Below are 12,812 nucleotides of genomic sequence, written 5' to 3'. Positions count from 1 at the left end.
CGTTATAATCTTAAATTTTATTGATTAGATGAATTATTCACTTTATACACATGCGCAACGTTCGAAAAGTCATATAAACAACTTTCAATAAAAGTAATTTCCTAGAGGACAATGACTCAGTCTAACAGGAGACTTCGAAGAGGACGGAGCTTTCAACATATATTTCGAGTTTTTTAACAACAATAGACATTTCTATCGATTAATTAACAATTATTTAAATATTCTAATGCACTCTCTTTATATTTCAGATGTTTTAAATACATATTTACTGGTTTAAACATTACATACATATTAACGTACTTTAAATAGAAATAATTTTAATATATTTTTATTTTACGTTTCTTTAGATGATTTAATTAAACTTAATTTTTTTACTGAGCTAAAATAAAAACATAAAATTTACCGATTACTTATATTGTTCTTTAATCAATTTTCTGCTAGATTTGGACATGTAATCGTATTACTGGCGAATAGGTGAAATTCTTAGGGTGAGCATTAAGAGTGATGTTCCTTAAAAAAAGTTCTCAATTAGATTATCTTATTATTTTTTTAAATTATATTCGGATGTGGACATCTTCAGAATGCACTTCCCGGGTCTTCAGAAGCGGTTACCTCCTCGTGGTTAGACCTGGGCAATGGTATTTTACTTTCAGTATAATGTTTAACATATTTTATATGTTATACATTCCATTGCAAGTAAAATCCAGCCAAAGACCGCTTACTATAAACATTATAATTGTAATTAATTTCTTGTAACTTCCTAATAAATAGCATATTCCTTTATATTCCTTTCCTTGGTTCCTTCTATGTATTTAATATACAGAAATTAATTACTTTATAATGTTTTTTAATAACTTTTATGTATTTACATATACCAGGGGATAGTCGAAAATTGTTAAAATTTAAGTTGCGATCTATAAAAGATATTGCATTCAATTCATTCATCCCCGGTATTCTACTTTTATTAAAAGAAAATTCGACTTGAAAAGATATAATGCATGACATATTAACAAAAATAGAGCTTATCTTCCAATAAAAAACGACGTTAATAGCATCTGGGATTTTGAAAGAAGCTGCACGATGGTCAAAGTATCTGATGTATATGTTTATATATCACACATGTCTGTGAACAAGTTCGCACGTAATTTTCATTCAAAATGTTAAGATACAACCTAATGAACGGGAATAAGAAGAAAATATTTAGACAACTATTTTATATCATAAATTAATATGATAAAAAATATGTAGTTATGAATTTAAAATAATATGATTCTATGAAGTTAAAAGAAAAATACAAGGATCGTATAAAACATTCGAGACTTATAACATTATTTATTACGTGGTAAACCTAATACTCGATCGTTACGGTTTTTGTTTTGAGATATTCGTTGAGTGCTTCTTGCCCAAGATCTTTGCCAAATCCTGACATTTTGAAACCACCGAAAGGTGCTGCTACGTCTGTTTTATTGTAAGTATTTATGAATACAGTACCAGCCTCAATTTTTTCAGCAAATTTCAATGCTTTAGCAATATCTTTAGTTAGTACTCCAGATGCCAAACCATATTCTGTATTATTAGCCCTTCTTATTACATCGTCCATATTTTTAGAACTAAATTTAGAAATCACCATAACAGGACCAAAGGATTCTTCCTTGGCTATATACATATGATCTTCAACATTGATAAAAATCGTCGGTTCGAAATACCATCCCGGACGATTTATACGTTTACCACCATAAACCAACGTAGCACCTTCATCGATCCCATATTTAACGTATTCTAGAAGCTTGTTGAGATGATTTTTATGATTTTGTGGCCCATGAGTCGTACTTCGATCCAAAGGATTACCTATCGATATTTTTTTCGTTTCTTCGATTATTCTTTTAACAAACTCATCGTGAATAGTTTCTTCAATAAAAATTCGGCCTATATAATAAAATAAAAAGAAATTAATTAAATGGCAATTTGAACACAAAGTATATCATTTCATAACTTTTTTATACGTACCTGCGGCAATACAATTTTCACCCTTGTTAAAAAATACACTGCTCATTCCTATTTTCACTGCCTGTTGAAGATCAGCATCCTCGAATATGACTAAAGGACTTTTACCACCAAGTTCTAACGAGACCTTCTTCAAATTACTTTCGGCACAAGATCTCATAATCGTTTTACCAATTTCCGTGGAGCCAGTAAAACCAAGCTTTCTGATAAGCGGATGATTGACTATAGCGTTACCAGTTACAGAACCATTACCCGGAACAATGTTTATAACACCAGGAGGAATACCAGCTTGTGCACTAAGTTCAGCAAATTTTAACGCTGTCAATGGCGAAGCTTGAGCTGGTTTCATCACAACCGTGTTACCGGCTGCCAAGCAAGCTGCCATTTTCCACGAGAGCATCATCAAAGGATAATTCCATGGCGTTACTAAACCACAAACCCCTATCGGTTCCTTTCGCGTAAATGTCAAATTTCTATTCGGTCTGGCATGAGATATTGGTATAGTTGAGCCCTGTATCTTATCGCACCAACCAGCAAAATATTTCCACGTTTCTATGGACATGCCAACGTGTGTCTTTAAGGCTAATGTGTATACTGCACCAGAATCTAACGTTTCTATGGTTGCCAATTCTTCTTTATGTTTATCCATCAGATCAGCCAATCTAAAGAAAATCGTATTCGTTAAAAATAAACTTCTTATAGAAATATTTAACAATAATTTCGATAACTCGATGAACACTAACTTAAACAATAATTCTCCACGTTCCCTAGCACTAATTTTACTCCATTCGCCTTCCTCGAAAGCTTTTTTTGCAGCTTTCACAGCACGATCAATGTCTTCCACCGATGCACTCTCTACGCTGCAAATAACGCTTTCGTCGTGTGGATTAATCGTATCGATCGGTTTACCCTGTCCATTAACAAATTCTCCGTTTATGAAAAGTTGTTTTGGGAACTTCAAATCCATGTTGTTTACTCGTATTTCTACGGCATCGTATTTAATATCTTTAGCTGCTGCATTACCGCGTGTCGTCAAAATAACAGTTCCTAAGAATTGCATGAAAACGGGGGCCATGAAGACGTGGATATTTTGCAAAGTCACTCCTAAATTATCTTTGACTTCTTCGACTAATCTAACGACGTCCATACTCTTGCCGCCTAGACAGAAACAAATTATTAATGTATCGATTATATTATCAAGTTCATAAGTTCTATCAAAATTTCCGGTAAAATACATCAATAAATTTCGATTATCTAATCTATAGTATTACTTCATACTGAAATAAAAAAGAAAAGAAAAAGAAAAAAAAAGAAACAACGATAAACTACCAGAAACGAAAAAATCCGTATCATCTTCGATGTCCATGTTGAGTATGCCTTTCCAAATTCGTCTTAAAACATCTTTACTCTTTAATTCTTCCTCCGTCAATTCCACCATATTGTTCTCTTCACTTTGACCATATTTACTAGCGTGAATGGTTCTAGTACCAATTTTGATCCTTTCGACGTTAACGAAATTACCGTCGACTGTTTCGATCAAGAGACCACCATCGTGAATTCTTCCTATTCGATCATCAACGTCGATTTCGCTTTCAACTTTGGGTAAAGTTCCATTCCATAAAGTAGAACCATATAAACGTACTTCTTCGTTGTTAATAAAAGTCCATGCACCTGGTGTACTATCAAGGCCACGAATAAAATTGTGAATTTTCTTAGCGGGTTTCGACCAATCAATCTTTTGAAGTTCTTTTTTATTTAACAGGGGATCATAAGTTGCACCTTCTTCTGTTTGCGGTATAACAGGGGCAGTACCTTTCGCTACTAGATCAACGGCTTCAACCATAGCTTTGATACCATCAGGATACAAATAATTATTATACAAAGTATCCAAAGTATCGTTTGTTTCTATTTTATATGATTTCTGAAGTAATATCGGTCCCGTGTCGAGACCATCGTCAGCCCAAAATACTGAGAATCCTGCTCTCTCATCGCCTTCTATCAAAGTCCTATTAAAACATTGATAATTATATTATATTCTATTATGAATTATCGACGTTATCGTATTTTTTGTTTATTCATTTGAAATATCAAGCCTCATGGAATAAGTCATTGAACGCAATCAGTTAATAAAAATGTATGCCTCTGATATAATTATCTAACATTAAGCCAGCCCACATATACACGAGAAAGTAGTAAAGAGAAAGAAACGATTTCGCCACAATCTGAACCAAACCGGTTCTACTATACTATATAAATTCTCTACTTTAAACTTCGATCTTTTATTCAATGTAAAGAATTTATAAATTTAAAAGAGCACTTTTTTTAGAATTGTTTATAGATTTAATTAAAACAAAAAAAAAATATGCGATAACTTATTGTAACAAATAAATAGAGTAAAAGATTAATCGTGCATTATCTTTATCTATTTCAATGCATCAAAAAATTAGCAGATCAAATTAAATATTGTTTCTTACATAATTATTATATCTTATCGAAAAATTATCTTGTTTAAAAAGTTAGAAGAAAAATATTGTACTCTTACCAATTGATAGCACTCGCTCCTCGATGTCTAGGTAATAATGACGGATGATAACATATGCTACGATGACGAGGATGATTGATGACTTCCATCGGTATGAATTGACTGCAAAAGGGTAGTACGTTTAGATCAACGTCGATACTTTTATATGTATTGAGTACTTCTTGTAGGGGCACACCCTTATTTCTCCAGGATTTAATTTTAAAAACAGGCGTATTATCAACCTTTGCTGCGATGGCTATAATTATAAAAAAAAAAAAAGAAGAAAATAGAAAAGTTAAAAAATACATTTTTCCTTATAAACTGATAATTCTGCATGGTCATTTTGTGTATCACAGAATGCAGGTAAATTGTATTTATAAGATTGAAAAATAATTAGAACAAATCTTATATTATACCCAATGGATCCTCTCGATTTCCTTTGTCAGGTATAGTAAAAACTCCAGTAATTTGATGACCATTTTGTCGTAACAATTTGTAAACTTCAGCTGCGAACGGACTCTGACCGATAATCGCTACCTTAAGTTGTGCCATCGTCGCCTATATTCGCAAACAATTGTTTACATTTAAACGATAATAGAATTTCTTTGTCGAAGATATCGATTGTTTTAAATGAAACGTTTATATATTTTTATATTACATGCAATGATACGATTACAATGGTTAAATTTGACGACAGTTAAATTAGAAGCAATTGATCTAACAATAAGATTTAAATGACATGCTCACCTATTACATATTGTTATCTTAGATTTCAATTAGCATTTGAGTAAGGCTTACTCATTAAATACTTTTATATTTGTCTCTTTTGTACAAGTCAATTAAAATAAATATATCGATTAAATGATACGATTATTTCAATCATGCTCGATTATGCATTCTTTGTTAGTTTCGTAATAAAAATCAAGCGTGCGAATGTTATCCATTTCTTTGTATTTTTTTAATACCTTAAACCAAAATACATACCTATTTATCTACAGCGCGGTATAAGATTGAGAGATGTTTTGATAGTACGTTTATGCAAGCTGCAAAAAGTAATGGTACATTTGTTTTTTTTTTATTAATTAATTAATTAATTAATTAAGGAGGAAAGCTTATTATATTATTATTTGCAATAGCATTACACATTTATAACTTTTTAAAAATATATATATTTACACATGTACATATTAGTAATTAGTTGGATATCTACAAAATAAATAAAAATAAATATAGTGAAATCAGGGGCAATTATAATCACGTATAATATTATCAATCGATTATGATAACAATAATCGATTGATCTCAGAACGTTCTATATAATATTAATTAAAAATAATCTATCTATTTTTTTTTTTTTAAATCACACTTTTTGGCTATTGTTATCAATTGCGGCGATTAAATTTTAAAAATATGATTAGAATTTTTAGCGAATTCATACTAAATGGACCTCTTCTTCAAAACTTTCTTTTAATCGTAACGTTGATTTTATCTTTTGTCTTAGTATATGATAAAAATTCATAGAACAGTTGTTTCTAAAAATAAAGTAGCACAAATATTTAAAGTTGTATTAAATAAACAATTTGCGATAAATTTGAAGTGTAGAATTGTCATAATTAATTGTAATAATTGGAGTTTAATCGTGAAAATTTTATATTTTCCGTTTAATATTATCAGTCAGTTATTCAAATCAAAAATTTCACATCCAAAGTCATCATAATAAACAAATTTCACTTAATCACTCATTTCGTCAAATAAAATGTCAATTTAACAACACAATTATATACAAAATAAGATTAAAAAATCTACTTACGGTATTTACAAATGTACGCCAAAAGCGAAGATTTGCAAAAGTTATCATTGGACCGATCTCTTATACAAAAATATTGATTTACATTTAATTACAAATAATTGATAAATCTAAATGAAATAAATTGATCGTTGAAACTACTTAAAATTCGTTTTACACTCGTACCCACGTAAGAGATCAAGCTCTCATTCGTTGCAACGTTAAACTGATTCAAATGGAAAAACGAACAAGGTTTATATAAGCCATCGATATCGCTCTCCGGGAGGGTCAAGAACTGCATGTATTCCTTCTTGATTTCCCCTTTAAATGACACAATATACTTTATCAAAAGAGACACCGTTTTACATGGCATTTTTACTTATTAGTAAGAAAGCCATTAAAGATGTATCGATTGATATAACAGAGAATGATATATTAATTGTATTAACATGTTGATCTACGTCTTTATACGCTTACGAAATTAATCTTTAAGATAACATGAAAGACAAAGGGAAAATATCTGTAATGAAATAAACAAATTTATAAATAATAATAAGCAAAAGCGCGTGTGTTAATACGATTACAAAAATTAAAGGATTTGCAAAATTGTACGCAACTTTTATACGAAACGTTCATTTTACGTTTGATTGGATTTCTTTGAAATATTTATTTTTTATTTGATCGACAAATTTTTATCAATCACAAATTTCTTATTAAATGAAATTTTGAAATAAAATAGTTTCGAGATAAATACTTTATATTTTTACTTAACGTGTGACGTTGATTATTTTTTTAAATACTACTGAGATTTATGTCTAATGTTTGATATATCTAGTCATTTAAATGATACATGAACTTATCTATGATTTCTTTTAATTTTTTTAATGAATTATTCTTCATAAAACTTTTGTCGTTATTAGTTCAAGTATTATCAACTGAAACTGGAATATTCTAGTTTCTTAAAAAGATTTCTTAGTATCTATTGGACATAAATCAACAAATTGTAAGTTGTTTGCAAAGTGTACGTCTAACAGTTTAAGGTCAAAAGTTTTTTAAATCTCATTTCATAATTTGATTATTTTTACAACTTGTTAGAGAAAGATATTTCCCCTCATTTTTTTCGGGTTATTTATAAGGTAATTCTAAATATAAATACTTCAGATTATTAAAGATATTTATTTATGTTTATTTTTTACTATAAAATACAAGGAAACATAATTTTATTCATATTTAAAAGTATTAATATATATATATATATATATACACATTAAAGATATTCTACTTATGTTTAATATAATTTGTATAAATATTGTACAATTAAATAATTAATTTGGAGCGATAATTAATACATATATATATTGTAGATATATATATTTTTTTTTACGATAATTTAAATACACGTACTTTATTATATATACAATTCAAATAATATTTGGTATTGTAAATGTGTGAAAAAATGTATTTCTGGCTTAATTTCTTTCTCCAGGTTCTAGGGATGAACATTTTTAATTTAATATGATACAATAATTCTAACGAAACCCTATTTTTATTTAAATTTAGATTTTTTTTTGTAAATTTAGATTCTTTTTTTAAATTATATTACTAAGCACCAGTCCCGCGTTAATGCGGGTTTCAGTCTGTCACTTGAACGCCGGCTCCACAATTTTTTGTTTGTTTTTTTTCGATTCTGTTTTTATTTTTCATTTCTGTTAAATTATACATGATGAATATTCAATCACAATATCTACACTATCTTTGCATTATAAAAAGTTTATAATCATTAAAGAATATTTAATATCTCGGTATTTTAAATTCCGAGCCTCCTTCCAAATTAGTAGCTGGTTTTCTTTTATTCATAATATTTTGAATTTTCTGCCATTCACGATCCAATTCTGCTTTTTCATTCTTTTCTTTATTATATTTTCTAGTTCTTCTGCCGTCTGCCATTTTTACCCCATATTGGAAAGCTGCTTTTGGTAGTGCTTCTTTATTATTCATATATTCGCTATATTCTTCTGGTGTATCAAAATCCCATCTACCAATAGGACCTTTTTTATTGCCTAAATCCATTTTTGTATAATCCACTTCATCGTCGGAGTCATCTATAGCATCCTGCATTTCGTCCAAACCTGGATAACACTCTGCATAACCTTCAGGTTCAGCAGCCAATTTATTAAGAAGCGCTCCCTTCTTGGGTACATTAGTTTCAATAATTTGAGGTAAAGTACTTGGCAATTGTGGAGTATTTGCTTTATCATCTGTATCTATATTATTCTCTGGCTTATCAAAGTATGAACCTTTCTTTTTATCTCGATGCTGTATGCTATCTTTTCTTCCAATAGCAGGAACATAATCACCAATATCCCCATATATACTTTCATCCTGAGGTCTTGGTGGAAGGTCCATATCATTTGTATCATCAGCTCTGGAACGACCATCCTTATTTTTCTTGCCTTTCTTTCCATGTCGGTTACCTTGTCTTAGGTATGATAAAATTTGTGCCAACTTATTTATCACTATATCATTGGTCGTCAATGTTGGCGTATTCTCCACAGTAGGAACATCCGCTTTACTTCTAATTAATGTTGTCGGAATGTCTACATCAGCATTTTCATCATCCAATTCTATAACATATGCCATTCGTCCCGGTGTAAAAAGTTCATTCCTTTCTATTTGTTTCGACTTCATGGTCAATATAGTTTTATAAATATTGCGACCAATTTTAGTTTTAAATTGCATTTCGTCTTCCTTTTTCTCTGGTTCTTTCTTCTCTTTTATTTTTTCTTTTGGTTTTACTAACTTTTCCATTTCCTGTTCTTGTTCGTGTTCTTTAGCTTCTATCTCACTACGTACCTATTGACAAATAAATAATTATTTTTATTTCACAATGAAAATATAATCATCCATGATAAATTCATTAATTCATAGTTAATTATAATTACCTTTTGTAAAAGGGCATAATCTAATCCTTTTACTAAATGAGTATGTTCCATATCACCACCTAAGAATTTAGATTGTTGAATCATTTGTCTTCTACGTTCTGCTGCATCCATGCCTGATTTTAAATCAGGAGCAACAGCACGATATGCGCTAGCACTATTCATAGGATCTTCTGCTTGATAATCTTGATTAGTTCCATCTCTACGCTCTCTTGCTCTGTCTCTATATTTTTCAGCCAACTCTGCCATTTTATCTTCTTCTTGTTTCTTAAGTTTAGCATAAAAGCTCTTTTTTTTTCTACGTAACTCTGCTCTACTACCTCCGGTAACAATAGGTGTTTGCGCCGTCTTAGCACTAGCATCTCGAGCTGTGCCTGGAACTGATGCTGGTGTAGCTGAAGGAGCAGCTGCTCTTGGTGTCATCAATAATTTTCGAAAATCGTCATTCGTTAAACGAACTGACATATTCATATCTTCCTCCATGGTTTCTGGCATTTTTAGTATATTTGTTTGTAACCTAAAATTTTAAGTTTGATATATTAATATCATATATATATATAACATCTTTTATTGTATAATTTATTAATATTATTATTTCTTTATATTATATTACCTTTGGATATCGATAAAAATTTCAAAATTTATATTAATACAAATAATATTCGATATAACAACGAAGCTATGTACAAGGAGGACGATCGAGACAGGCGTTTGCGTCGAATTTGTGTTGTTGAAAATGAGTGAATGTAGAGTACGATAATTATCCACGAGGACGGCGGTGATGTTCTTAAATTTAGATTGAAGTACGTATGATTTTATAAATAAACAAATGAAATTAATAGATCTCTTTGATGTTTTTGTTTTAATTACTGTTTCTATAAACTGGAATAAGCGACTAGACGCGCTCTCTAGTGGCAATAAAAATCATCCTTTCATTGTGAATATTGAAGCCACATTTACAACACAGCGATCGTCCTCCTTGTACATAGGCTCCAAATTATCAATTTAATGTATACTATATATAATACGACAAATTACATAAAAGATAAGCTTTTTTACTGTAGTAAATTTATTTTTTATTAGTAAACAATATTTTAGTAGAAATACTGTAATTATTAATAGATTCAATTGATATAGAACATCGTATAATAAGTTTCCCTTTTATTTTGGTTTTTCTTTACATTTCTATATAGTAAAAAGTATTTGATATGTGAAAAGAGAGTATTTTTATCCTGAATTATATTGCAAGATTTTATGTATAACAATGCTTTTCGTAACAAAATTTTAAATGAAAAATCATCAAATCCTACAATCAAATATTTTTTATTTGAGCGAAAATTACACAATAACATAATCACCAATCAGAACGCTACAACGAGCAGACACGCGCATCTTCTACCAATCTCGTCATCGGATAAAATGGTACGATTGTTTAAAAAGAAGTAGAATTCAATCAAAATTTGCTACTATAAATAATATAATTTTATTATTTTATTAATTTCTTTACTTTTTTTTTCTAATAAAATCGAAATAGCTGTGGAAAGTTAATTATCTGTTGTATGAATTATCATAGTCTATTCTCAATGCTTTTATTTGGCAGTAAAAAATAATTTAAACGAATGAAAATGAACTCCTCGAAATTTGATATATTTTAATGTTTAACTATTACAAATATTTTTGTTTATAACTTTAGCAGAAAACTTCATATATCATTAAAAAGACATTAACAAACATTATTATCAGTACCACTAACGCAATATGTTTCTTTTATACAAGGTACAGTTAATAATTTCGGTTCTCCAAATTCAAGATTGCTAACATAGAATGGAAAAAAAGGGATGCCATTACATGCTGCTCCAAATTGTCCATCTTTATTTAATGCAATAACTCCACCAGTAAAGTTAGGATAATGCTCTGCTATTCTACTTATAGCCGTTTTAGCTGCTTCTGTTGGTGTGGCACCACGGCGCATTTCTTCTACTGCGAGAAAACTATTAAAAATAAAAACAAAAATTATAAAAATACAATAACACATTAGACAACTTATCATTGCATTTTATTAATGATTCAATGTACAATTCGTATAATACCTGGGTAAAAACCGCATCATAATATCTCCATCACCGGTACCAGAAGCTGCACCAACTTGTTGATCAGCATATGCACCTGCACCTGGTATGGGAGAGTCCCCAATGCGACCAGGAATTTTGTGTCTTGCACCATTGGTGGAAGTTCCAGCAGCTATATGTCCATTTTTATCTATTGCTATGACTCCTATCGTATCATGATTTTCTTCATTTGAATATGATACTTCTTGATGATTTTCTTGTTCCATAAATGTATCCATAATATTAATTCGTTTGTAAGGACCACAAGTAGTTTTTGGATTTGGTACAACATTCTAAACAAAATTGTATAAATGACTTAAAAATAGACCTTTGTTACAAAATATTACGTTTAATGAATAAGATATTTTCCAAATCTGTGATTACTGGTATAATGTAAAAAGTAAGATACCTTCCAAAAATTCGGTTGACATTGATTATCTTTCCATTTTTTCCACATATCTTTAGATTCTGCAGTTTCTAAAGATTCTGATTTAAATCCCATTTGTATAGCGAAATTTGTAGCTAGACTTCCACCGAGCAATGAATGTTCTGTATGCTCTAACACTTTACGAGCAACAGATATAGCACCTTTAACATTTCTTAATCCTCCAATTCCACCCACATCCATTTTTACCCTATTAGCATCAATATAGAGCAAGTCAAAAAAAAAATATATATATATATATATATATAGAAAATAAAATATAAATTAAATAATAAAGAAATATATATTAATAATTATACCCATCCATGATCATAGCATCCAATGTTGTTTCTCCTGACTCATCTGGACTACCGCCATAACCCACAGTCTTACGACATTGCATTTCTTCGCATAAAGAACAACTAGCTTCAATAGCATCTATAGCACTTTTTCCTTCATTATTTAAAACATCCCATGCTTAAAAAGAAAATAATTAATTTATTAGTTATATATATAAATAGATTCTATTCATTTTTAATTAAATTATTCAAAAATATACCTTTCTGCGTAGCTTCTTTATAATCCCAAGTTATAACTACCAAAGGAATTCCTTTACTGTCATCCGCTAATATATATGAAAAAAATAAAAATACAAGGATGAAAATTGGAGTAATATGCTTGATAGAATACATCTTCAAATTATTGATTACAGACTAAACTCAATCACTCTGCAGTCATCTTTTATAGTACTTGATCTTTGACCATTAAAAAAATGATGGTATTAAAAATTTCAAGTATAATACTGATATTATGTTATAATATTAGTATTGAAGTAACAAATGATAGCTTATAGCTGTCAATGACCTCAGCAATCAATTAATAACTAGTAAATAACTTTCTGAGACTATCTCTGCAATTGCATGTATATACGTATGTTGCAATAATATTATTACTATATTATAGATATAATCTTATATATCAAAAAATATACGCAATAGTACAAATAAATATAAATTCAAATAAAACAGAT

The 12,812-nt window shown here is 29.6% G+C and overlaps 2 protein-coding genes across 2 annotated transcripts; both read right to left on the bottom strand.

The window, feature by feature from the left end:
- Nucleotides 1–210: 210 nt before the first annotated feature.
- On the bottom strand, nucleotides 211–6,537 carry LOC106785278 (mitochondrial 10-formyltetrahydrofolate dehydrogenase). Its single transcript, XM_014745590.1, has 8 exons — nucleotides 6,336–6,537; nucleotides 5,510–5,568; nucleotides 4,942–5,083; nucleotides 4,547–4,781; nucleotides 3,334–4,010; nucleotides 2,748–3,162; nucleotides 2,008–2,666; nucleotides 211–1,926 (listed from the first exon to the last, which is right to left on the bottom strand). Exons 3-8 carry the CDS (start codon nucleotides 5,075–5,077, stop codon nucleotides 1,349–1,351), a joined length of 2,700 nt encoding a protein of 899 aa, XP_014601076.1. The 5' UTR covers nucleotides 5,078–5,083; nucleotides 5,510–5,568; nucleotides 6,336–6,537; the 3' UTR covers nucleotides 211–1,348.
- A 1,164-nt stretch (nucleotides 6,538–7,701) lies between these two features.
- Nucleotides 7,702–12,706, bottom strand: LOC106785243 (protein Red-like). Its single transcript, XM_014745525.1, has 8 exons — nucleotides 12,342–12,706; nucleotides 12,103–12,259; nucleotides 11,768–11,993; nucleotides 11,341–11,651; nucleotides 11,069–11,241; nucleotides 9,875–10,005; nucleotides 9,254–9,766; nucleotides 7,702–9,164 (listed from the first exon to the last, which is right to left on the bottom strand). Exons 1-8 carry the CDS (start codon nucleotides 12,472–12,474, stop codon nucleotides 8,103–8,105), a joined length of 2,706 nt encoding a protein of 901 aa, XP_014601011.1. The 5' UTR covers nucleotides 12,475–12,706; the 3' UTR covers nucleotides 7,702–8,102.
- Nucleotides 12,707–12,812: the final 106 nt, after the last annotated feature.

Source organism: Polistes canadensis, unplaced genomic scaffold (genome assembly GCF_001313835.1).
Source record: "Polistes canadensis isolate GaletaPanama2010 unplaced genomic scaffold, ASM131383v1 scaffold_47, whole genome shotgun sequence".
Classification (NCBI taxonomy): domain Eukaryota; kingdom Metazoa; phylum Arthropoda; class Insecta; order Hymenoptera; family Vespidae; genus Polistes; species Polistes canadensis.
This window is presented reverse-complemented; position numbering and strand designations above follow the sequence as displayed.

Bases quoted from the DNA above. Each gene is read 5' to 3' on its own strand.
- LOC106785278 (XM_014745590.1), bottom strand. From the start codon at position 5,077: ATGGCACAACTTAAGGTAGCGATTATCGGTCAGAGTCCGTTCGCAGCT. The intron at 2,667-2,747 runs GTTAGTGTTCAT...GATTTTCTTTAG, and splicing joins CGTGGAGAATTATTGTTTAA to ATTGGCTGATCTGATGGATA. The intron at 1,927-2,007 runs GTACGTATAAAA...TTTATTATATAG, and splicing joins TGAAAATTGTATTGCCGCAG to GCCGAATTTTTATTGAAGAA.
- LOC106785243 (XM_014745525.1), bottom strand. From the start codon at position 12,474: ATGTATTCTATCAAGCATATTACTCCAATTTTCATCCTTGTATTTTTA. The intron at 10,006-11,068 runs TTAGCAATCTTG...TGGATAATTATC, and splicing joins CCCTTTTTTTCCATTCTATG to GTACTCTACATTCACTCATT. The intron at 9,767-9,874 runs GATATCCAAAGG...TAAAATTTTAGG, and splicing joins TAAATTTTGAAATTTTTATC to TTACAAACAAATATACTAAA.